Source organism: Gopherus flavomarginatus, chromosome 1 (assembly GCF_025201925.1).
Source record: "Gopherus flavomarginatus isolate rGopFla2 chromosome 1, rGopFla2.mat.asm, whole genome shotgun sequence".
In the NCBI taxonomy this organism is placed as follows: domain Eukaryota; kingdom Metazoa; phylum Chordata; order Testudines; family Testudinidae; genus Gopherus; species Gopherus flavomarginatus.
Genome location: NC_066617.1, coordinates 149,280,134 through 149,305,892, shown reverse-complemented (window position 1 = coordinate 149,305,892; position 25,759 = coordinate 149,280,134). Strand labels below are relative to the sequence as shown.

Here is a 25,759-nt window from a genome sequence, read left to right as displayed (position 1 = left end):
GCTTAACTGGACCCTGACTGAGCCGGTCAGCTTCGGGCAGGGAGTGCGGCAGGGGTGCCCCCTCTCGGGCCAGCTCTACGCTCTGGCGATCAAGCCCTTCCTCTGTCTCCTTCGCAAGAGGTTGGTGGGATTGGTGCTTCGGGAGCCAGAGCTGAGGCTGGTCCTGTCGGTGTATGCCGACGACGTGCTCCTCGTAGTCCAGGACCTGGGCGATTTGGCGCAGGTGGAAGCTTGCCAGGCCATCTACTCGGTGGCCTCCTCCACCTGGGTCAACGGGGTCAAGACCTCTGGCCTGGTGGTTGGGGACAGGTGGCAGGCGAGGTCCCTCCCACCCGCGCTTCAGGCGGAGCGTAAGCCCGCTGCTCTGCCATGCATCCGTCTCCGACAGAGAACTGGCATGGTTTACAGGGCAGGGTGACGAGCGGCTCCGGAAATGGACAGGACTACTCCGGTGCCTTTCCCTTCGAGGGAGGGCACTGGTGCTCAATCAGCTAGTCCTGTCCATGCTCTGGTACTGGCTCAACACCCTGGTCCCGGCCCCGGGCTTCCTGGCCGGCCTCCGGAAGGTGGTTCTGGAGTTCTTTTGGCCAGCAATGCACTGGGTCTCTGCAGGGGTCCTCCACCTGCCCCTGGAGGAGGGAGGGCAGGGCCTGAAGTGCCTATGCACTCAGGTCCATGTCTTCCGCCTCCAGATCCTGCAGAGGCTTCTTTATGGTGCAGGTAGTCCGGCATGGAAAGTACTGGCACATGCCTTCCTGAGCCATTTCCGAGGGCTCCGATACTACCGGCAGCTCCTTTATCTCAATCCGAGAGGTCTTCCGTAAGACGTCTCCGGGCTGCCGGTCTTCTACCAGGATCTCCTCCGGATCTGGAAACTGTTCTCAGCGACCAGGTCCGTGGTGGCCACCGAAGGGGAAGATCTCCTCACGGAGCCCCTGCTACACAATCCCCAGCTCTGTGTGCAGGTGACGGAGTCCCCCGCAGTGCGCCAGAGGTTGGTCCTGGCAGAAGTTACCAGAGTCGGAGACCTCCTGGATTACGACTGGTGAGACTGGCTGGATCTCTTGATGCTTGCTCGGCGTATGCGGCTCTCCAGGCCTTGTACTCCCCAATGCGTACTACAGGAGGTGAGGAATGTTTTGCCACCTGCTGCTCGGGCCTACCTCAACTGGGTCCTGCATGAGGGCACGCCCTGCCCATCCTCCACCCCGGGCCCTCTGGATCTTTTCTTCGGGCCTCTGCCCTGTGGACCCGACCGGCCCCCATCCCTCTTCTCCATAAGCCAGCTGCACGACCTGCAGCCGGTCCGCTTCTAAACCGCGCCAAGGAAACATCTATACACGCTCATGATCCACATCCTTCACTTCCTCATCCTTGTGTCCTGCCCCGACACAAAGTGGCGGGACCTCCTGCCACCTCTGGAGGGTGAGGAGCCCCAGTGGGCTAGCCTATACTCCACCCTGGTCCCGAGGACTGCTGGGGATATCACTTGGCGGCTCCTTCGTGAGACCGTGAGCACGGGCATGTATTTGGCGTGGTTCACCCGTCCCAGACACCTGCCCTTCAGCGGCATGAGGGAGATGCTGGCGCATGTTTACTTAGTGTGCCAGGCTGCAGCCCCTATACCGGCTCCTCACGAATATACTGTTGCATTTTTGGCTGCACTTTTCCCCTCACCTCCTTCTCTATGCACTCCCTATCCGTGGCCCCACAAAGTGACAGGACCTCCTAGTCAACCTTCTCCTAGCCCTGGCTAAAATGGTCATCTACAAAACCAGGGAGAGGAGGCAGGCCAATGGAGACTCCTGTGACTGTGGGGCTTGTTTCCGATCCTCTGTCCATTCACATATCCGGGCAGAGTTCCTCTGGGCGGTGTCCACTGGCTCCCCTGATGCCTTCGAGGAGCAATGGGCGCTGTCCGGGGTTCTCTGTTTGGTGTTCCTATCAGGCTCCCTTCTTTTGACCCTCTGACTACACTCCTGTCCCTGTTTTTATTATTTGTCCCCCAAAATCAGTTGGGTTTTGAGGTCCTGTAGATCCTCCCCTTAGGCTGGGGGTGGGGGATGGGGTGGAATCCTTTAGCGATGGACGGGCTTGTGCCTGACCACTTCCCGGAACCCAATAGGTACAGAGGTTCTGTGGAAGTGTGTGTGTCACTGGCATATTGGGGTGATGCAGAACCAGGGCAGAGCAGAGGTGGCATTGGGGGGCTGGCGTAAACCTTAGTTCTTGGAAGGGGAAAAGAAGAGATGAGGGGACAGAAACCCTTACCCAGCAAGGTCACATTCTCGTAGTTCTCCTGCATGACGTCTCTGTACAGGGCTCTCTGAGCAGAGTCCAGCAGAGCCCACTCTTCTCTGGTGAAATACACAGCCACCTCCTCAAAGGTCACTGGCCCCTGAAAGAGCAAGAATCCAACACTCAGTACCTGCTGCCCCACTCAGAGCCCCACTGTTTGTGTGGAAGAGGAGCCAATTACATGCAATCTCTGGGTGGATCACAGTCAATAGAGTCCCACCCCCACCCCACTCAGAGCATCCTGGAAACACCAGGTTAAGGGGATGAAGCAAGAGCCCCTTGTCTCTCCCAGCAGATCCATCACACACCTACTAGCCACAGACTGATACAGGAGATGGAGCCCCTAGCAGGGACCAGGGAGAGCTCCCTGGTAGGAAGCCCAATATCCTCCTCCATGTCAGGAGCTGGATGTGAAAGGAGGGGCAGCTCCCCTAAACCTCACTGGTGGGTGCCTCTTTCATATCTCACAGCAGCCACTGGTTAGTCAGGTCAGGCTCCAGCACTGGGAGTTTGGTCAGTTTTCCTAGCCCCCATATAGGTGGGTTATTTTCTGTTTCACAAACTAGGGTATTTCCACCACCTAATCTCATGGGTCTGTTCCTAGAATCTGGGCCGCTTACTAAACAACTCCCAGCAGGTTTGTCACAAGCTGTCCTCCTTCTTTCCCCACGCTGTGCATTTCCTGCCCCGGTTCAACCTCCAAACCAGACTGTAGAACCCTTCCCATCTCCAGTGTATTTGCTGTCCCTCTCCTCCAGCAGGAACCCACCAGCAACCTCCTGATAATCCCTACCTGGACTGACTCCTCTGCAGCCATTTCTTTTCCCTCTCCCATGGTAGGATGCGATGATCTGGAGCGAAACATGGACGTCATTCTGCAGCCTGTCTGGGTGAGAAGGGCAGTTGTGGGGGTTTCAGAACAGGTCTTAGTTAATTTCACATCACGACAGACATCCTAGAGTCTGCCATCCCGGAAAATGCTTGATCTCTTTATTACAGTGTAGACTTGGTCCCTACTGCCAGGCTACGCCCACAGAGACATTTTTAACCTCCCTTCTCCCTGCCATATCCCGTAACAAAGTCTCTGAACACAAGGCTAGAAAAGAGCAGAACCAAAGGAATCACTGTGGAGGATTCCCTCGGACACTGACTCCAGGGCAGCCACATCTCAATAGGGGGAATATGAAGTCAGGAACTGGCTTTTCCTCTGTCTGACCCTTGTTTTGTTCACTGGAAAGTGGTTCTGTCCAGGGATGCAGCAATACATGTGTCTGGGTGGACTAGAGAGCTGGAAATATCTCCCCCCATTCATTTCTCCCACTGCCCCTTTCAGTCTCTCCTTCCTCTGTCCTCTCTCCCTGCCCCTCTGGCTGGGAAAGTCCCATTCCTGGGTGCTTTGCTCTCCCATGGCTGGATTTTCTCCTGGCAATTGCTAATGGGAGGAGAAATGAGGAGGGGCTGTTTGTGCAGAGTCACTTTCTTCCAGTCTCCAGCACTTTCCCTGAGGTCTTTCAGTTATCTGGAGTCTGTGGCTCAGAATTTAGTATTTACAGGGCCCAGGGCTGCCCTATGGGGCTAGTACCAGCTGGAGGAAGTCATCACCTGGGCCAGGCAGAGAAGAAGCTTTAATTAAGGTCACATCCCACTACAGAGCCCACACTGGGGGAGCAGCAGCAGCAGATAAGCCTGGTCTCCCAGATCACAACAGAGGCTGCAGCATCTGACCCAGGAAGCTGAACCCCAATATCCTGAGCACAGAGGGACAGAGCGTTTGAGCAGCTTCCCTCCTTTTAGCTCTCTGGGGAGAGCAGCTAATGACAGCCCCTTCTCACACGGAGAATTGCTGATCTCATTTGCCCCACTGTCCATCTGGAGTCACTCCTTGTCTCTCTATGCAGTGACTCTGGATTAAGAATGCTCTCAATGAAACCAGGGTTCAGAACGAAATTCCAGAACACTGTGGAAGAGACCTCTGTGTGGCAGTGCTGACCCCCTTCCCACCTCCCTCACCCCCCAGATCTAGGACAAAGACTGGGGGAATGAATTTTCCCAGTGGAACTGGAAGTTCCTGCAGTTTTTAAGAGGAGAGGAAAGCAAAATCTGTGATTTCACCTCACAGTGTTTGATAAGTGGATAGAAAATTCACAGTGACCGGGCATGCGGCCGGGGAATGCCGGGCACTGCTTGGAGCCAGGATTCTTACACAACCAGAGAGAAGGAGCATGGTTAGTAGCAGCCCCCAGAGCCTCCATCCAGGGGAACCCAGACACCCCCAGCCCAGACCCCAGATACCTCTAAGAGCCCCACCAGCCAGGAAACCCCCACCAGACCATCACTGCCAGGTTGGGAATCCCAAAGAGTTCCCCCCACAAAGAGTCCCCAGCAGCAAGGGTCCACTCCAATGGGACCCCCCCACACACTGGGAAGTCAGTCCCTCACTGTCTGCCTAGGACCCCCACCTGCCCTCCACCAGGATCTGCTCTGCTGTTTGCCTGGGACTCCCTCCTGCCCCCACAGGGTCCCACTGATTCTTTACAGTGGCACTCCTCACACTGCTTGCCTCACATCCCCTGACCTAACATTGGGGATCCCCCCCCAAGCTCTGTGCACTGGGCATGGCAGCGATCCCAGGAGCCAGCTGGGGAAACCCAGACAGATCCCTTGGCATAGCACCAGGCACTCTCTAAACCCCTGTCCCATCTCCCCAAGAGACACCTGCACCGCTGATCTGCGGCCAACAGGCCCCCAGCAATACCCACCTCCAGGACCCATAGCTTCAGGGATGGGCACATCAGAACCAACCTCCCCCTGAAACCTTCAGAATCCACCAACCTGACTAGGGTACCCCCTGTCCAGCGACCCAGAGGCCTCCCCTTACCACAATGCCCCTTCAGCTCCAGCTGCAATCTCCTCACCCAGGCACTCCCCGTAACAATATTTGTTATGGGGTTTGGGATACTTTGGACGTACACTGCATTCAAAGTGACCTCCTCATCCCGTGCCAGCTGGAGAAAAGAAAACGGTCCAGCCAACTCTCCTGTTACCAGCTGAGAACCACTGATCCCCAAAACAGGGGAGGCCTCTGGTTTTGATGGGTATTAAATATGTGGCTGGTCTCTTTCATCAGCAAACATTCTCAAAGGAGAGGGGAAAGATGATCACTGGACAATTTAATCCCCTGCAACCTCCAGGATGGACGACAACTCAGGGCAACAGGTTCTCTCGAAGTAAGGAGAATTTGCTGGGATTTAGAAACATGGGGAACAGCCTCAACTCTGAGAAGATTTTTAATTGATATTTTATAATGACAAAGAAAGAGGGAAAACCTGAGAGATGAGATCAAGGTTCAGAAATGAAAGAGAAAGAGTGGAAATCTGAGAGATTTTGGATGAATTTTTGCAAATTATAGAGAGAAGAGTGGAAAATCAGAGGGATTTTGTATCAGTTGTTGATAGGAGGTAAAATCTGAGTGTGTTTCACATGAATATTAGATAAATGAATAAAGAGGAAATGGGCAACATTTGAAACATTTTATATCCATGTTCAAGAAGCTGAGAAAAGGTGTAAATCTGAGATTTTTTTAGGATTTTATAATTAGACACGGAAAAATCTCAGGGCATATTCAGCTAGAAATAGATAACTAGAGAAAAAGTGGGGCAAATGTTTAGGAGATCTTATATGAATCTTTGAGATTTGCAGAGAATACGTGTCACAAACTACACAACTGATAACATGAGAGAAATACACTGAGATCTGAGGGGGATTTTATGTTGCTATTAACTAACTAGTGGAAAAGGGGAACTGTTTGACTGGATTTTATATGACTGTCCAATACATGAACAGAAAGTGAAAGGTCCCCCCTCTGTCACCATTCACATGGGCAGCAGGGAGCCCTTTGAGGAGCTGATTTAAAAGGGCAAGGGACAGGGAGCTGGAAGGTCCCTGGATGAGGGAAGGGGGCAGCAGTGGGGGACGGCCTAGTGACTGGCAGCTGATGGTTGGGGGCAACTGTGTTGGTAGTTAGGGGACAGCAATTGGGACTGGGAAACCAGGGTCCAGGCAGTCCCTATGGGGGACACGTGGTCCTCCCTTCCCTGACCCTCCCCGGTAGAGAACAGGCATCTCATCCCATCCCCACTCCAGGGCAGCCGTGTTTTGGGGAATGACTCAGGGCAAAAATTTCCCACCTTAACAAGGACAAATCGCTCCAGATAAAATGGGTGGGAAAATCGCCCACATCTGAGGAGTTTTAAATTGACGTTTGAGAATTATGGAGAGAACAGGGGGACATCAGGAGAGACAAGAGAGGTGATCATCTGAGGGGAAAGGAGCAGTAGCAGATTTATCATGGCACCACTGACCCCATGCCCGCACTCTAGGGGGGGCCCTGGCCAGGCCTACCCTTCCCCGCTCTCTCCTGAGGGGCACAGAAGCTTGGTGCTGCTGGCACTGAGGCTCCTGCTGCAGTAGGGCAGCCAAGCTCTCCGTCCTGTCTCTTCTCACAGCTTGCTGTGTTCCCACCCTCCTCTCCCTGCCACCCATCAGCTATTTGCTGGCAGGAGGGAGGGGGAAGAGCAGAGCCACAGCATGCTCTGTGTGTGGGAGAGGAGGCAGAGTAGAGGCAGGGGCGGGGCCTTGGGGAAGTGCACGGGGCAAAGGATGTGCTGGCTGTGGCTTCTCGCAGCCCCCATTGGCCTGGAGCAGCAAACTGCAGCCAGTGGAAGCCACAATCAGCCGACCTGTGGACATGGCAATAAACAAACTGGCCCACCAGGGGGCTTACCCCTAGCAGGCCGAAGGTTACTGATCCCTGGGACAGGGGAAGCGGGGGTCCAGCATGTGGATCCCCTTGGCAGCAGCTGGGGCTCCCCTGTTAAACAAGCCCATCAAAACCTCAACCTGACAAGCCCCACCTTCCCTGCATCTGTAACACCCCCCTGAGTTCCCACCAGACATGACAGCCTCCCCACCGAGCCCCAACCATCTACACTTAGACCCCCACCCAAATGAACCCCTGCACCCAGATTCCTCCCCCAGCCACTGAGCTCCAACCACTTTCACTTGGTCCCCCCTGCAGACTCCCATTGCCCCTGCACCTGGCACCTCCCTGTGCATTCAGATCCCTCACTGAGCTGCCTGCATCCAGACTGCCCCTCACAGAACCCTCTTACCCCTATCTGGAAACCCCCACACTAAGTCCCTCTGCACTTGGATTCTGCTGCCAGGCTGAACCTCCCTGCTCACATCTGGTGTGCCTGGTGCAAAAGGGGCAGGGCCCCAGGGTGTTTCTGTGGCAGGCCTGGCCCTTGTTCTGTGTCAGGGTCAGGTTCAGCCTCACCGTCAAGTACCTGTTCCAGGGCAGGCTGCTGGGTATTCTCCCACCTCCATGCATCCAGTGGCTTGTGCTCCCCACTGCCATGGTGGAGCTTCCACATTTATTTATTGTAAAACAAAACAGAATTTTAAATTATGATGCACAGAATTTGATGCAGGATTCTCTCAGGAATATTCACTGTACAGCTGTGATGGTGAGACTGTGAAGGGGGTGCTGGACAGTAGGGGATCTGTGGGTGGGGGAGCTGGGCAGGGAGTATGGTGTGCAGGGTGCTGTGCAGTTGTGGTGGGAGGTCAGCGAGAGGTGTCTGTAGGCAGGAGGTGCTGGGCAGAGGGACCTATGGGGGAAGTCTCTGGGTGAGAGGGTGCTGGGATAAGGGCAGGGCACTGGGGCAGTGTGGAAAGGGCATGTTGGCAGCAAAGGGGTGTGGGGGGGGCAGTGTGCATCTAGCAGTTTTGGGTTTATAAACAGTGTCCTTGTTCTTGGCTGAGTAGGGCCAATCATTGCCCTGTGCCTCATTGCCCCCAACCGGCCCCTCGCTCTGCAGACCGCCCCCCATCACATGCACTGTTTCCCCAGTGGGGGCCCACAAATATGTTTGGTGCTGGGGGCCACAAAAAGTTAATCTGGCCGGGGGGGGGGGGAAGAATCCCCTCAGACTTTATAGCCCATGTGAGATGCTGAGCGAGAAAAAGGGCAGAACTAGAGAGAATTTGTATCGGGGGTGAGAGGCAAGTGGCACAAACAGGGACAGGATCCAATTAACTCCCCTCCCCCTTTCCCTCACCCGTCACTTTCCCCCAGAGAATTTCTTGGCTACCCAGAGACAGTTCAAACCCCCTCTCCCCATTCCCAGCTTCTCCCATCCCTGCTCGACCCCCCCCCCGGCTCCTCCCCCATATCCCAGCGGGGCCGGGGCGGATCCTGCTGCAGCTCCCCTGGGGCCGAGGCGGCTCCGAAGTTTCTCTCAGGTCCCCAAGGCAGAGAGTCACTTTCCCGCCCGGCCCCAGCGCCTCCTCCCCGGGGTCTCTCACTCACCAGGGGCTCCGGGCCGGGGCTGGGCGGGCAGAGCCCGGGGATGACCAGGGGTGGGGCCCAGCTGGAGAAAGCCCCCCCCGGCCGGGCACGGAGGAGTTAATGCTGGGTCGCCCCCCCTCGGCCCGAGAGCAGCAACAGCTGCTCCTCAGCTCGGCTCGGTTCACAGGGAGGCAGCAGCAGCTTTGTTCTCCCTCCCGCACAGGGGCTCGTATGGAGCATGCGCAGTTTTCCCTACTGAAACCCTCCCTTACCTGGCTAGAGAGGGCGGAAGCGGCCCTGGGGCAGGCTGGGAGATGTAGTTCGGGTTGCATTTCCCGAATCTGGGCATGCGCAGATCGGGGGAGGGGGCGGAGTGTGATCACCTGCTGTGTGAGCGGCGCCCTGCTGCTGCTGCCCCATTGTGACCTGGGAGCGTGGGCGTAGTAGGCGAGTTTGTGCCGGGGAGACTCATTAACCCCCCCACACACACCCCCAGTGCCCAGTCTGGGCCTTGCTCCCAGTGGAGCCGCCCCAGGCTCTGCCGCCCTGCTGCAGCCTCCAGGTACCAGAGCGAGCCCCGGGGGTGGTGACTCTGCGCCAGTGTCCGTGGCAGGGAGTTGTCTGGCAAGAGGGAACCGAGGGTGGGAGGAGTGTGCAGCTCCCCTTATGGTGCACTGTAAAGGCATCACTCCAGGGATTGCAGTGGTGGTCCTCTATGACGAGTCTTGCTAATGGAAAAACTTCCAGCACTGGTGCATGTGGCAAGGACGCTCACCTACAATGGAGTAGACAGGAGCAACACATTTCGAAGAACACCAGTTACGGACCAGGTAACTGTCCTTTTTAGAGGATGTCACTTTTCATTCCTGTAGTAACAGAACTGGTGATAGGAAAGCAGGAAGACAGAGAGAGGAGTGTGTGTATGTGTCTTAAATTGGTTAAATAGTCTAACTTTCAGTACTCGGTGTTTCAAAAATGTTAGACTACAACCTGTGTCATAGAGATGTCTTAAGTTTTTTTAAAAAAACCATGAATAAAGCTACTTTAAGGGAAATTACTGTTTTGTCCAACCCCAAGGAGCTATGAGATCTTTACTCACCAATTTGCATAAAACTTGTATTTGTTAAGCCTTTTTGGTGACTTTAGTGTTACAGTCTCTATTATAAATAAAGTGCATTTCATTGATTGATTGATTTTTAAAATGAAATTAGTAACTGGAAAAAATGGCTAGTATTTTTTTTAAACCTGTGACAATTATAAACTACTGTATTCTGTCATTTACTTTCTAGAATCGAAAGTATATGTATGTATAATCTAAAATTCTCCTGCAAAATGACGGATGTGCAAACCCTTCTGTGGCTGGATCGTTCTTGTGTTTTTAAGTACAAAATAAATATGTATAATGAGTTTAAAAGTATGTAATTAGTAATTTGATAGGTTGGGTGGTGCCTCTTTTTATGTGTTTGCTCCCCTGATGTTAGAAGCTGGCTATGCTGCTGCTGTAGAGGGCTCATCACCCAGTAGCTGGGGGCCACCATGCAGGCTCGGCAGGGCTGCTGGCCACATGGCCAATGGTTGTGGGTGGGCTGGCTGGGATCTCCAGAGTCACGTCTCAGGGATCTGCCCCGCTCCCTAGCACTGCTCCAGCTCTGAGCTGTCTCCACTGCCTAGGACCTGTGGGGCCCCACCTGGCTCCCTGGGGGAAGAGCCATCTGGGATTGGTGAAGAGGCTGGGCCAGTCTCAGCCAGTCACAAGGGACAGTGGGGTGTGGGGGAGGCTTAGCTGGGTTCTGAGGGAGCCTGGCCCGGGTACACTCTGCTCCTGCTCCAGCCTGGCTGAGTGCACCACTCCAAAGGGGCTGGAATTATCCTGCCCCAGGACCAGCTCTAGCTGCGCTGCCAGCTCAACCTGGCAGACTCAGTCACCTCCCATCAAGGCTGGCTATTGTGGCTGGGGGTTAGGGTGTGGGAGAGTAGGTCTCTAGTGGGTCTGGGGGGATGTTGGGCAGTGGGGGGGTGGAGAGATCTGTGTGTGTTGGGGGGCTGTGCAGTAGGGGAGATCTGTGTGTGTCGGGGCACTGGGAAGTGTTGAGGGGTCTGGGCGGGGCACTGCAGTTGTGGTGGGGCGGTGGAGGTCACTGGGCAGTGAGGGGATCTGTGGGGGGGCTCTGGGCAGGGAGGTGCAGGGCACTGTGCAGTTGTGGGAGGGCTGTGGAGGGTGTTCAGCTCGAGGGGCACTGGGCAGTGAGAGGATCTATGGGAGAGTTTTGAGTGGGTGAGAAAGTGGTCTGGGAGGGCACTGGACATGGAGGTTTATGGGGGTCTCTGGGTGGTGTGGCACTGGGCGTAGGGAATCAGAGGGGTGCTCGGCAGGGGGGTACCATGATGCAGCATGGGCCCACCCCCAAGGGGAAGAAGCATGGTGGCAGCGCAGGGCTGGGCTGGACAGCCTGGGTCTGGCAGCTCCTGGTTTGTAAACAGTGCCCTTGTACTGGGCTGGGTGGAGTGGGGCTGTCCCTGCCATACCATGACCCATCTCCCATTGGCCCCGGGTAGCCCCTTGCTCTGAGGACTCTGCCCTCCCTGCCTCATTTCCTCATTTTCCCCGATGGGGGCCCACAAATATGTTTAGCACCAGGCCCACAAAAGGTTAATCTGGCCCTTTTTGGGGTGCAGGCTCTGGGATAGAGAAGGGATGCAGGAGGGTTGCAGGCTATGGGGAGTTTGAGTTAGGGGTACAGGCTCTGACCTGGGGCAGGGGATTGGGGTACAGGAGGGAGTTCGGACATGTGGGCTCTGGGAGGGAGTTAGCAACTCAGCATGCTGTATAAGAGAAAGAAGCTGCAGTGATTTCATATAGACATAGAAACTGATAGAAAACACTTTTACATAGTCAAAATGTGAGAGGCAGAGTTTGAGGGAGGATGGGGGCGTCTGGACAATATTTCACCACATTCAGTGTCCTGGCTGGAGCAGTAACAGCCCCGCAACACTTCTATAGGAGAGAGAGGAGCTACGGTGTCTAAGCTTTGACAATCTAGGAATTGGGCTGCCGGTGCCTTTAAGACCCAGCCCCAGGAACCCCGCCCCTTCCTACGGGGCTGACATTGCAGCGTCCTGTGAGGAGGACGAAAACAGCCCCCCCCATGCCCCCAGATTAGCGAACACAGCCGGTGGCTCATCCCAAGGAGTCACTGTTCCCCCTTCCCCCTCCCTAAACGAGGGTTTTGTCCCCCGCACAGGGTCTGGCAGCGTCTCCTCCTGCCCCCCCCCAGGCTTAACCCCGGCTCCCACTCCCGATTATTCCCCTTCAGCCCCTCTCCTGCCACTAACTACAGCAGCTTGATCCCCCCAGCCAGTAAATTTCTGCCCCCCGCTCAGACCCTGGCAGCCCCTCCGCTGCGATTTGCCCCCTTGGTGCTTTTAAACCCCTCTAAAGAGGAGGCAGCAAATCGTAAGTAGAAGTGAGGGCAGAGAGAGGGCAGCGGCGACAGCGAAGGTCACTGGGCATGCGCAGTTCGGGTGAGCTCAGTGCAGCCAAAGTAGGGAATCGGGAGTGGGAGCTTTTTGCGTCTGGAGCCGCCCTGGGGCTGCCCCGGGATCTTCCTGCCCTGCTGTGGAGCTGCAGCCTCCAAGTACCGGAGCGAGTCCCGGGGGCGGGGCCGGGGCAGGGCGCAGGTGGTGACTCTGCCCCAGTGTCCGGGGGGGACCCGGCATCTCGCAGTGCCAGAATCTGCTCCCTGGGGGGCAGCACTCGTGGGGGGCTTGGAGCTGCTGCCCCGGAAGGGTCCCCCGGGCCCGGCCAGGCTCTGCCCTGGGGCCCGGCCCCATTGGGGTCCCCACATGGAGCCAGGTGGGGGCTGCCCGGGAGGGGGGTTGGGACAGGGCTGGTGGGGAGACCTGGGAAAGGGGCAGGTGGAAAATGTCTGTGCAGCCTGGGCATGGCTGGGGGAGGAGAAGAGCAGGTGACCCCTCGAGGAGCGGGGAGAGAAAGGGGGGGGCTGAGATCCCCTCGGATTTACCTCTGCTCCCTCCCATGGGGACCCCCCCATCCTCTCCTGTCCTGCTCCTCTTTCTCTAGAAAGCAACAAGCAACGCCCATGGTAACCCCTCCCTTCCCTGAAATCCCTGAGAAGTTCCCTGTTCTCCTCCCCTGATTGTGCCCCATTTTCTCTCCACTTCGTCAGTGTCCAATTCAAATCTCGGGTTTGGGGTGTTTCCCCACATTTTTACCTGCAGAGATTTGTCCTTGGTTAGGTGGGAAATGGTTCCCCTGAGTGATTTCTGAACTGGGCAGAGGGTTAATGGGCAGAGGCTCGGGGAGCCCTGAGACAGGGGCACCTCTGGGCTGGGCTGGGGGGGCCACTCTCTGCTGGCAACAGGGTGTGGGAAGGGCCAGGAAGGGGAGGGAGGAGCAACCGTCCCCCGTGGAGATGGCCCAGCCCCAGGTTTCCCAGTCCAGCTACTTCACCTCTCTCACCCTGCCCAACCCAGCAGCCTCCCCATCACCTGCTAATCACATTCTCAGACCTCACTGTCAGTCCCTCCCCCTAGCCAGTGACATTCTGACTCCAGCCCCACTCCTTTCCCCTCTGAAAACCACATCTCCCAGGGCTCCCGGCTGGCCATGTGAATGTGTGACAAGAAGAATCTGTCCCATTCTGATTGAATATTGCTGTATAATCCCCTCAAATTTCCCCTCTTTTCTCTTGAACTGTTGAACGATGACATAAAATCTCCCCAGATGTTGGTGCTTCTCTCTTACTTTAGCAAAGATTTAGTTTGTGCCCCATTTTCTCCTCAGTTCTGAAATACCGATATCAAATTCTTGATAAACTTCCAGCTTTTCTCTCCAGGTGTCTGTCTGAGATCAGAGCTCTTATGCTGAGTGTGGCTCAGGCCTTGCTTGAGATCAGGTCCCCCAGTGTGCCAGGCACTGCACAAACCCTGACTGAGTTTGGGGCACTGCTTGTGCCAGGTACTGCACAGACCCCTGCAGAGAGCAGGGATCTTGTTGTGCCAGGTACTACAGTGACCCTGACTGAGCTCTGGGCCCCTGTGGTGCCAGGCCCTGCATGAACACCAAGTGAAATCAGGCTCCCATTGTGCCAGGTGCTGCAGAGACAGCAAACAAAATCAGGGACCTTGTTGTTCCTGGAATTGCAGAGACCCCAGGTGAGATCTGGGCCCTGTTCTTCCAGCTGCTGCAGAGACCCCAACAGAGGTCAGACCCCACTGTTGCTGTGGAGCCCCCAACTGAGATCTGCACCTCTGTTGTGCTGGGAACTGCAGAGAGCCCACAGACGTCATGTCCCCTATTGTGCCAGGTAAAACTGAGACCTGGACCGAGATCATGGCCCCCCTTGTGCCGGGCAGCGCACAACTGCGGCCCAGATAGCTGCCTCCATTTTCCAGGGTACTTGAGAAACCTCGACTGAGATCTGTGTCCCCGTTCGACCTGGCCCTGCACTGACCCCGACCCAGATCATGTCCCACCACTGTACTGGGCACTGCACTGACCCTTACAGATCCTGCCCCCACATTTTACCAGATACTGCAGGGACTCCAAACAAAATCCGGGATCCTATAATGCTGGGAGTTGCAGAGTCACCAACTGAGATCAGGCCCCTGTTGTGCAGGGCTCTACACAGACACCGAGATCAGGGTTCCCATTGTGACTGGTGCTGCACAGACACCAAGGGTATCTCTACCCTGCCACTAAAAACTCCCAGCTGGCCCTTGCCAACTGACTCAGGCTCACAGGGCTCAGGCGAAGGTGCTGTTTAATTGCACTGTAGATGTCTGAGCTTGGGCTAGAGCCAGGCTATAGAAGTGTCATAAACAGATAGTTAAGGGTTAATGCCTCTCTTACCTGTAAAGGGTCAAGAAGTTCGCCTAGCTGACACCTGACCAGAGGAACCAATGGGGGAACAAGATGTTTCAAAAGGAAGGAGGGAAGTTTTCGTTTGTTTAGAGTCTCAGTTTCAGCTGAAGTGAAAAAGATCAAGGAACCAGCCTCTTATCAGAGTAGTAAGTTTTAGAAAGGGATAAATAGGTTTATGTTTGTTTTCTTTGTAACTTGTCTTGATACCATTAAGGGAATTATCAAATTTGGATATTCTTGTGTGTATTAAGATTTTTGCCCGGGAACATCCTCTGTGTTTTGAATCTGTTGTCTGTGAGAGTAGCCTGTATGCTAATCTCTCCCAGAGGGTTTTCTTTTACCTTTCTTTTCTTTAATTAAAAGCCTTTTTCTTAATACTTGATTGATTTTTTTTCCTTGTTTTTAGATTCAAGGGGGTTGGATCTGGATCCACCAGGAGTTGGTAGGAGAAAGGAGCGGGGATGGTTAATTTCTCCTTGTTTTAAGATCCAAGGGGTTTGGATCTGTGTTCACCAGGAAATTGGTGAAGTCTCTCAAAGTTACCCAGGGAAGAAAAGTAGTGCTTGGGGGGTGGTGGCAGTGATACCAAATCTAAGCTAGTAATTAAGCTTAGAAGTGTCCATGCAGGTCCCTACATCTGTACCCTAAAGCTCAGAGTGGGGAAGGAACGTTGACATGGTGAGCAGCGGTGAGGGATTTTTTAGGAACCAAAAGCCAGATTTTTTTTTTGTTCCTTTTGAGATGCTGGGGAAGGAGTGAAGGAGAGAGACCCTGAAAGCAAACAGATTAGAGTTTCTAACAGAGGGCTTTTTGTTAGAAGAGAAGCTCCAGCTGTGATCACTGGAGGGTCATTAACATATTGCCAAGACAAGTAACAAAACCTGTTCTACTTTTTTTTTTTCTAAAGTGTCACATTACAGTAGCCAAAAATTCCAAGCTGCCCCCCTGCCCCCCTCAGATAGCTAAGGTAGACCAGGGGGAAAATGTCAGGCAAAGAAAAAAAAGCCATACAACGGCAGCTAGAGTTAGCCAAACTCCAAGCTGAGGAGAGCCAAAAGGAACGTGACAGACAGATGGCCAGGGCTGAGGCTGCACACAAAAGAGCTGTGGAGGAGAAACACAAAGAGATGGAGGTGAGAGAAAAAGAGATGGAGGAGAGGGAAAGAGAGAGAAAGCATGAGCTGGAATTAGCAAGGGCTAAGCAGGATGTACCAGCCAACCCTAACAACTCTTCTCCAGGTACTGTTTCCCATTCCAGAAAATTCCCCACCTACAAGGCAGGTGATGATACTGAGGCCTTCTTAGAAAATTTTGAAAGGGCCTCCCTTGGGTACAGCATCTCTACAGACCAGTACATCATGGAGCTGAGGTCACAGCTTAGTGGACCCTTAGCAGAGGTGGCGGCTGAAATGCCTAAGGAACGCATGAACGATTATAAACTTTTTCAAACCAAGGCCAGAATCAGAATGAGGCTAACACCTGAGCATGCGCGTCGGCTGTTCCGAGCCCTAAGGTGGAAACCAGATGTGTCATTTCCCCAACACGCCTACCACATTGGAAAGAATTGGGATGCCTGGATATCAAGAGCAAGTGCTGAATCTGTGGAAGCTCTGTGCTTCCTAATGCAAATGAAGCAGTTCTTAGAGGGTGTTCTGGAGGAAATAGAAAGGTACATCCTAGATGGGAAGCCCCAAAACTGTAACTGAGGCAGGGGATATTGGAGTCAAATGGGTGGAAGTGGCAGAAAAGAAAAAAAATTCTAGCAGTTGGAGTGAATATCAGAGAGAGCAAACTGAAACTAAACCCTATCACCGGTGGCAATCCAAGGTCCCACCTACAACCCAAGGAAAGCCCCAGACACCTTATTGTCCCACCTCACCAGTCTCCAGCAACCCACCTCGTTCCAGTGACCAGTCAGCTGGGAGATGTTTTAAATGTAATGAACTGCGACATATAAAGGCCCACTGCCCCAAGAACCCCAACCGATTACAGTTCATTACACCACAATCACACCAAAGATCCCCAGGCCCAGCTGCCTCTCAAATACCCTCAGAGTGAAGGGAAACCTTGAGAGTGGGCTGAAGAAGATTATCGCGTGGAGAGACACTAGGGCACAAGTGTCAGCCATCCACCAATTCTTAGTGGATCCCCAATTCATCAGCCCAGAGGCCCAAATGACAATTCACCCATTCATGTCAAAATCTTTAAACTTGCCTACAGCTGAGTTGCCTGTCCAGTACAAGGGCTGATCAGGAATGTGGACCTTTGCAGTCTGACAATTATCCCATCCCCATGCTACTAGGGGAAGACTTGGCCAACCATGTGAAGCTGGCCAAGAGGATAGGAATGCTCACACGCAGCCAGGCCAAGCAAGCTTCCACACCCATCCCTGTTCCTGAGACGTCCACCAGGGCCCCTTCTGTGTTACCAGAGACCCAGACAGAGGTGGTGGAACTGGATCTTCTACTCATAAATGCTTCAGCCTCAGTGAATCCAGTCCCAAAACCGGAACTGGTAAATCAACCAGCACCAGAACTGTTGCCAGCACTGACTCCAGCACTTGCAAACCCATCTACAACTCCAACGCCAGAGGGCACCAGCGAGCCTGAACTGGCAGACGCAGCAGACAACCCTACCCCAGAGGCTCAGTCAGAGCCTGAAATATCACATAGTGCACCAGCGGAGAGCGGTTCACAATCAACTAAAACAACCCCATCACCTACATCGCTTCCACAGGGTCCAAGCCCAAGTCCACAGTCTAAGGAGGAGCTGATGTCTCCAGCATCAAGGGAACAGTTCCAGACTGAGCAGGAAGCAGATGACAGACTTCAGAAAGCTTGGGTGGCAGCACGGAGCACCCCACAGCCTCTCAGCTCTTCTAACCGATCCCGATTTGTTGTAGAACAAGGACATTTATACAAGAAGACTATTTCTGGTGGACACCAGGAAGACTGGCGTCCTCAAAGACAGTTGGTAGTTCCAACTAAGTACTGAATAAAGCTCTTAAGCTTAGCTCATGATCATCCCCGTGGCCATTCTGGGGTGAACAGAACCAAAGACAGGTTGGGTAAGTCCTTCCACTGGGAGAGGATGGGCAAGGACGTTGCTAATTATGTCCGGACTTGTGAGGTGTGCCAACGAGTGGGAAAGCCCCAAGACCAGGTCAAAGCCCCTCTCCAGCTACTCCCCATAATTGAGGTCCCATTTCAGCGAGTAGCTGTGGATATTCTGGGTCCTTTCCCAAAGAAGACACCCAGAGGAAAGCAGTACATACTGACTTCCATGGATTTTGCTACCCGATGGCCAGAAGCAGTAACTCTAAGCAACACCAGGGCTAAAACTGTGTGCCAGGCCTTAGCAGACACTTTTGCCAGGGTAGGTTAGCCCTCCGACATCCTTACCGATTTGGAAACTAATTTCCTGGCAGGGACCATGAAAAATCTGTGGGAAGCTCATGGGGTGAATCACTTGGTTGCCACCCCTTACCACCATCAAACCAATGGCCTGGTGGAGAAGTTTAATGGAACTTTAGGGGCCATGATAGGTAAATTTGTAAATGAACACTCCAATGATTGAGACCTAGTGTTGCACCAGTTGCTTTTTGCCTACAGGGCTGTACCACATCCCAGTTTAGGGTTTTCACCATTTGAACTTGTGTATGGCCATGAGGTTAAGGGGCCATTACAGCTAGTGAAGCAGCAATGGGAGGGGTTATTGCCTTCTCCGGGAATTAACATTCTAGACTTTGTAAGTAACCTGCAAAGAACCCTCCGATACTCTTTAGCCCTTGCTAAAGAAAACCTAAAGGATGCTCAGAAAGAGCAAAAAGCCTGTTATGATAAACATACCAGAGAGCATCCCCTTCAAAGTAGGAGACCACGTTATGGTCTTAAAGGCGCTACAGACCCATAAGATGGAAGCGTCATGGTAATGGCCATTCACGATCCAAGAGCACCTGGGAGCTGTTAACTATCTCATAGCATTCCCTACCTCAACCCTAAAGCGTACCATGTTAATTCTCTAAAGCCCTTTTATTCCAGAGAATTAAAGGTTTATTAGTTTACAGCCCAGGGAGGAGATGACGCTGAGTGGCCTGAAGGTGTCTACTACGAAGGAAGAAGTGACGGTGGCGTGGAAGAGGTGAACCTCTCCACAACCCTGAGACATCTGCAGCAGCAACAGATCAAGGAGCTGTGCACTAGCTTCGCCCCATTGTTCTCAGCCACCCCAGGACGGACAGAACAGGCATACCACTCCATTGACACAGGTAACGCTCACCCAATAAGAACCCAGCCCTACCGAGTGTCTCCTCATGCCCAAGCTGCTATAGAACGGGAGATCCAAAATATGCTACAGATGGGTATAATCTGCCCCTCTAACAGTGCATGGGCATCTCCAGTGGTTCTAGTTCCCAAACCAGATGGGGAAATACGCTTTTGCGTGGACTACCGTAAGCTAAATGCTGTAACTCGTCCCGACAACTATCCAATGCCACGCACCGATGAGTTATTGGGAAAAATTGGGACGTGCCCAGTTCATCTCTACATTAGACTTAACCAAGGCGTACTGGCAAGTACCGCTAGATGAACCTGCCAAGGAAAGGTCAGCCTTCATCACCCATGCAGGAGTGTATGAAGTTAATCTGCTTCCTTTTGGGCTGCAGAATGCACCCGCCACCTTCCAAAGACTTGTAGATAGTCTCCTAGCAGGATTGGGAGAATCTGCAGTTGCCTACCTTGATGATGTGGCCATTTTTTCCAATTCATGGGCAGAACATCTGGAGCACCTGAAAAAAGTCTTTGAGCGCATCAGATAGGCAGGACTAACTGTTAAGGCTAAAAAGTGTCAAATAGGCCAAAACAGAGTGACTTACCTGGGGCACCAGGTGGGTCAAGGAACAATAAATCCCCTACAGGCCAAGGTAGATGCTATCCAAAAGTGGCCTGTCCCAAAGTCAAAGAAACAGGTCCAATCCTTCTTAGGCTTGGCCAAATATTACAGGCGATTTGTACCACACTACCGCCAAATCGCTGCCCCACTGACAGACCTGACCAGAAAGACACAGTCAAATGCAGTTCAGTGGACTGATGAGTGTCAGAAGGCCTTTAACGAGCTTAAGGCCACACTCATGTCTGACCCTGTGCTAAGGGCCTCAAACTTTGACAGACCATTCCTAGTAACCACGGATGCATCTGAGCATGGTGTAGGAGCAGTTTTAATGCAGGAAGGACCGGATCAAGAATTCCATCCTGTCGTGTTCCTCAGGAAGAAACTGTCTGAGAGGGAAAGCCACTGGTCAATCAGTGAAAAACAATGCTACGCCATTGTGTATGCCCTGGAAAAGCTACACCCGTACGTTTGGGGATGGTGTTTCCAGCTACAAACCGACCATGTTGCGCTAAAGTGGCTTCATACTGCCAAGGGAAACAACAAAAAACTTCTTCGATGGAGTTTAGCTCTCCAAGATTTTGATTTTAAAATTCAACACATTTTAGGAGCTTCTAACAAAGTAGCGGATGCACTTTCCTGTGAAAGTTTCCCAGAGTTAACTGGTTAAAATTGTCCTTAAAATGTGAGAAATCTTGTAGTTTTACATAATTAGTAGTATATGTAAAGGTGCATGTGTTTTATTAATCTGTTTATTCTAAAGTTCTAGGAAGAAATCACCACCAGTGTGGTTCAACACTGTCTGAGATTTGAGGGGCGTGTCATAAACAGATAGTTAAGGGTTAATGCTTCTTTTACCTGTAAAGGGTTAAGAAGTTCACCCAGCCTAGCTGACACCTGACCAAAGAAACCGATGGGGGAACAAGATGTTTCAAAAGGAAAGAGGGAAGTTTTCCTTTTTTGAGAGTTTCAGTTTTAGCCGAAGTGAAAAAGATCAAGGAACCAGCCTCTTATCAGAGTAGTAAGTTTTAGAAAGAGATAAATAGGTTTATGTTTATTTTCTTTGTAACTTGTCTTGGTACCATTAAGGGAATGATCAAATTGGGGTATTTTTGTGTGTGTTAAGATTTTTGCCCAGGGGAACATCCTCTGTCTTTTGAATCTGTTGTCTGTGAGAGTAGCCTGTATGCTAATCTCTCCCAGAGGGTTTTCTTTTACCTTTCTTTTCTTTAATTTAAAAGCCTTTTTCTTAATACCTGATTGATTTTTTTCCTTGTTTTTAGATTCAAGGGGGTTGGATCTGGATCCACCAGGAGTTGGTAGGAGAAAGGAGGGGGGATGGTTAATTTCTCCTTGTTTTAAGATCCAAGGGGTTTGGATCTGTGTTCACCAGGAAATTGGCGAAGTCTCTGAGGGCTACATAGGGAAGAAAAGTAATGCTTGGGTGTGGTGGCAGCGATACCAAATCTAAGCTAGTAATTAAGCTTAGAAGTGTCTATGCAGGTCCCCACATCTGCACCCTAAAGTTCAGAGTGGGGAAGGAACCTTGACAAGGACCCTGCGAGGTGGGAGGGTGCCAGACCTTGGGCTACAGCCCCAGCCAGAACATAGACACCACAATTAAACAGCCCCACAGCCTGAGCCGTGTGAGCCCAAGTCAGTGGGCACGGGCCAGCCGCCGGTGTCTGACAAATTTGCATAGAGAATTTGGGGCAAAACTGGGAACTGAATCCAGATTGTTTGAATTCTTGCCTCTCCCCATAACCCCAAGCCCAGCTTGTGTGTGTACAGTGTTCTTTTGGTCTGTGTTTGCCTTGCATTGGCTTCCAAGGGAAGCTGTGGAATTTCCTTCATTGAAGGTCTTTTAAGACCAGGTCAGAGATACACCAGTCTGGGAATGTCTAGGGATACTTGGTTCTGCCTCAGCATAGGAGGCTTGAGTAGATGACCTCTCAAGATCCCTTCCAGGCCTACATAGAAATAATTCTCTTTTGTGCTGTGTCCTGATCTATGCTGAGCTGTTTTGCATGGTGCCTTTTGGAACTATGATGCACCATGCTGTGTTGCATAGTTTTATGGTGCGTTGTTTTGCCTCAGCTTGTTTGGTGTCTGTGCTGCGTTGGTTTGAGCTGAACTCTTTTGCATTGTGTACTTTTGTCCTAGGATGTCATAGTTTGCATCGTGTTGCTTTCTTTTCCTTTTGTATTGTCATTTTATGCTGTGGAGTATAGGCTGTGGTTTTTTCCCCCCTGAATTGCCTGACATTATGTTGTAGTGGGTTTTATTCTGTACGTTGTGTTTTTATATGTATATTTTGCATAGCATCCTAGAAAAGTAGGGCTAGATAAGACCTCAAGATGTCATCAAGTCCAGCTCTCTCTGCGGAGGCAGGACCAAGTATATGTAGTTATTCTCTAACAGAGCTTTGTCCTACTTGTTCTTAAAAGAGACTCCACAGCCACCTTTATAAGACTATTCCAGAGCTGAACTACCTTAGCTCTGATAACACCCACACAGATTTTCGTGGTGAGCAGCTCTGGAGAGAGAGGAGACCCCAGTGAGTGGGCAGCTGGGTAAAGAGACTAAAGTTGGGAGGAGAAACATTGACGTGTCCAAGGTCACCCAGGCTGTCTGTGACCGAGCTAGACATAGGTTCTAATGCTACCATACTGTTGTTTCTGAAGGTCTCTGCCACACTGATGTTTTAGGTACTTGTGCAAACCCTTAATGTAGACAGAATTTACACTAGTGCACTGTGATTGGTACTGGTGCACCATGTCCCAGTTTGAAAGTTTAAGGTGGTGGGGGAAGTGACCTCACAGAGGCTTGAGGCTGGCTGAACAGTGCAGTTTGCAAGGGAGGGGCAGCAGTGAGTGCTGGAGGTATGAGCCAGGAGCACAGCCCCACAGGACTGGACACTGACTTCTCTTGACCCTGGGGACACACCCCCAGCGAGGTGGTTTGTCCACGGATGCACAGGCTGTCTTGGCAGGGCAGCTCATTTGCAGTCCCTGAACACCTCTTCCTGCAGCCTAATACATTGTGCTCTGGGGATCTTTCCAGGCTGTGGGTGACGGGGCCCTGGAGTTAACAGGGTCTGTTTCTGGCTCTGTCACGGACCTGTTTAGTGACCTTGAGGAAGTCACAGCCCCTCTCTCTGTAACATTGTCTTCAGTGACTTGAGAGCATGAGCACCAGCCTCAGGCAGATTTGTAAGAGCAGGGCACAAACTCCAAATTGGGTGTGAGGTCTGTATGGAGATTCCACCAACCAAGAATCCAGTGTAAACGCTTCAGGCACTGTAACAGCGTTAACATGGAGTCACAGACAGTCCCTTTGGGTGATCCCATATATCTCACCAGGCAGGTGAGCTCACCTTTGTGATAGATGGTCCCTTACACCCCCAACATGCTATAAAAACTCCACTGCCCATGTGGGCCACAATAACTGGTTTTCTGCATATAAAAGCCAGGGCTGGTGTTAGGAGGCAGCAAGCAGGGCAACTGCCTGTGGCCCCTACAAAGCTACATTAATTAGGCTTTGGCTTCAGCCCTGGTGGTGGGGCTATGGGCCCTGGACTTCAGCTCCATGCGCTGGGACTTTCTGCCCTGGGCCTCAGTGAGTCTAATGCCGGCCTTGCTTGGCAGGCCCCTGAAAGCTGCTCACAGCCCCCCAGAGGGCCCCAGACCCCTGGTTGAGAACCACCGCCTTACCTCACAAATCACAGCAATTTAGATTACTGCCAGACCCAAAGGACCAGTCTCTTCCTTAGGTCAATTGAATCTTAGATTTCCCAGCAAAGACAATACTTGTAGCCAGTCCTGTCATAACCTGTATTAAGATTTATTTGAAAGGAAACGAGAGTTATTTACAAAGTTAAAGCAGGTAATCCTATAGATGCAGACGAGTTGCAGTCTTAGATTTCAAAGGTAATAGAAGATTCTATAATAAGCAGGCTCTACATATTCTTTAGGACTAACCCCGGCTAAGCAGCTGGGGATCTCTTCCTTATACCTAGAAACTTTGCCCCCCAGAGTCCAAGCAGCATACAGATAATCAGTTCCTTTGGTATGGGGTCTTTAATCCCCTTCCTGCCATGTGCTCTGAGCGTGAAACTCAGCTAATGGGAAGTCAAGGGCACAACAACAGTCTTGTGTCTTCTTTAACGTCCCATAATAGTCTATCTGGTGTTGATGGACCTTTCCTGTCAAGTAGGGTGTAATGCATTCTGTTGCCAATCAGCACGTCACATAGGTAAAGTCTCCCTCCTGTCTGGTGATTTACAGAGTCACAGAGGCTCACAATGCAACTAGTCAGATGTTAACCCAGGCAGCAACTCATAAGCATTCAATAAAGTCTAAACACGTTCTTATGTTCACAGTCTCTATGAGGAATATCTACTCATTTTGATTCTCTGGGGAGACACAGAAAGAAACAAGATGTACTGAGGCAAGAAGGCCCAGTCTCAGAGCCCCTGGGGTCATGCTTCCCAAAAGCTAAAACTAGGCCCAGCCGATGAAAGGGGCACTCCCGGGAGAGACTGTATAAAGGCTGGCGCATCAAATAATTTAGTTAACCTGAGAGAGCAGCCTTGGGGACAATGACAGGGAGAGTCCCCAGAGTGACTCCTTTGATTCTGCTCGTCTCTGGCCTTTGGTTCATAGAATCACAGAACTGGAAGGGACCTCAAGAGGTAGCTAGTCCAGTCCCCTGCCGTCAAGGCAGGACGAAGTATTATCTAGACCAGGAGTGACCAAACTGAGCTGAGGAGCCTGAATTTACCAATGTACATTGCAAGAGAACCACAGTAATACATCAGCAGCCACCCATCAGCTCCCACCCCCTGGTCCCAGCACTTCCCACCCATGAGAAGCCACACTAATCAGCAGCCCCCGCCCCGCACCTCCCAATCAGCTGTTCATGCTATGCAAGACACTGGGGGTGGGAGGATGGAGCGAGGGCACTGCTGGCTCAGGGAAGGGGGTGGGAAGGGGCGGAGTGGGGCCAGGGCCTGTAGCTAAGTAGTGAGCGCAACCAGCACATTGGAAAGTTGGTGCTTCTAGCTCCAGCCCTGGAGGTGGTACCTATACAATGAGCCGCATATTAAATTCTAAAGAGCCACATGTTGGCCACCCCTGATCTAGACCATCCCTGAGAGATGTTTGTCCAGCCTGCTCTTAAAAATCCCCAATGATGGAGTTTCCACAATCTCCCTAGGCAATTTATTCCAGTGCTTAACCACCCTGACATTTAGGGAGTTTTTCCTAATGTCCAACCTAAACCTTCCTTGCTGCAATTTAAGCCCATTGTTTCTTGTCCTGTCCGCAAAGGTTAAGAAGAACGATGTTTCTCCCTCCTCCTTGAAACAAACTTTTATGTACGTGAAAGCTGGTCATATCTTCTCCAGACTAAACAAACACAATGTTTTCAATCTTCCCTCATAGGTCATGTTTCTAGACCTTTAATCATTTTTATTGCTCTTCTCTGGACTTTCTCCAATTTTTCCACATCTTTCCTGAAATGTGGGGTCCAGAACTGGACACACTAGTCCAGATGAGGCCTAATTAGTGCGGAGTACAGCGGAATAATTATTTCTCGTGTCTTGCTTACAATACTGCTGCTAATACATCTCAGAATTATACTTGCTTTTTTTGCAATAGTGTAACACTATTGACTCATATTTAGCTTGTGATCCACCATGACTCCCAGATCTGTTTCTGCAGTACTGCTTCCTAGGCCGTCATTTCCTGTCTTGTATGTGTGCAACTGATTGTTCATTCCTAAGTGGAGTACTTTGGATTTGTCCTTATTGAATTTCATCCTATTTACTTCGAACCATTTTGTCCAGATGATTTTGAATTTTAATTCTATCCTCCAGAGCACTTGCAACCCATCCCAGCTTGGTATTGTTCACAAACTTGATAAGTGTAACAGAGAGACTCTGCTACTGGGAGGGTTTCACCATGTCTCAGAGGGTTACACCTTGGTGGGAGGGGGCTAGGCCTGTACTGGAATATGGTCACTCTGTGCTTCACAGTGTGGCAGAACCTAGAATGTCCATTACCAGGGAAAAATGCTGGGGGCAATCGACATGTGGAAAGGACAGAAACCCTGTCTGAATTCTCTCACATTGTCCTTCTCGCCCTGGCAGGCTACAGAATATCGTCCATGTTTTGCTCCAAATCATCCCCTCCTCCTAGGAGGAAGAAAATGGCTGCAATGGAGTTGGCTCAGGTAAGGGATTATCAGGGAGCTGGTGGTGGGTTCTGCTTGGAGGGAGAGGATCAGTAAATGTATAGGAGGGTGGGAGCTGCTAGAGGTAGTGGGAGGCAGGAACT

At 51.9% G+C, this 25,759-nt stretch overlaps 2 protein-coding genes across 20 annotated transcripts in view; one reads left to right on the top strand and one right to left on the bottom strand.

Moving 5' to 3' along the window:
• LOC127046425 (zinc finger protein 420-like) overlaps window positions 1-25,759 on the bottom strand; it is a 201,142-nt gene that overhangs the window by 14,060 nt on the left and 161,323 nt on the right. For 4 of the 12 annotated variants that reach the window (XM_050943504.1, XM_050943491.1, XM_050943501.1 and 1 more), the window contains one exon: window positions 2,272-2,398. The exons of 1 other annotated variant lie outside the window; for it this stretch is intronic. In XM_050943504.1, the coding sequence (XP_050799461.1) occupies window positions 2,272-2,398 (127 nt within the window). Of the gene's footprint in view, window positions 1-2,271; window positions 2,399-3,091; window positions 3,185-8,671; window positions 8,815-8,835; window positions 8,854-25,759 lie in introns of those variants that run through there. 7 more of the 12 variants (XM_050943453.1, XM_050943506.1, XM_050943481.1 and 4 more) reach the window with 5 other exon arrangements.
• The window catches only part of LOC127046628 (zinc finger protein 501-like), a 271,994-nt gene continuing 255,472 nt past the window's right edge, over window positions 9,238-25,759 (top strand). For 7 of the 8 annotated variants that reach the window (XR_007773135.1, XR_007773143.1, XR_007773142.1 and 4 more), the window contains exons 1-2: window positions 9,238-9,480; window positions 25,573-25,655. Coding sequence is in view for 5 of the 8 variants with exons in the window: in XM_050943884.1 (XP_050799841.1) it covers window positions 9,366-9,480; window positions 25,573-25,655 (198 nt within the window). In the remaining 3 variants the exon portion in view is untranslated. The remainder of the gene's footprint in view (window positions 9,481-25,572; window positions 25,656-25,759) is intronic. The other variant, XM_050943894.1, reaches the window with a different exon arrangement.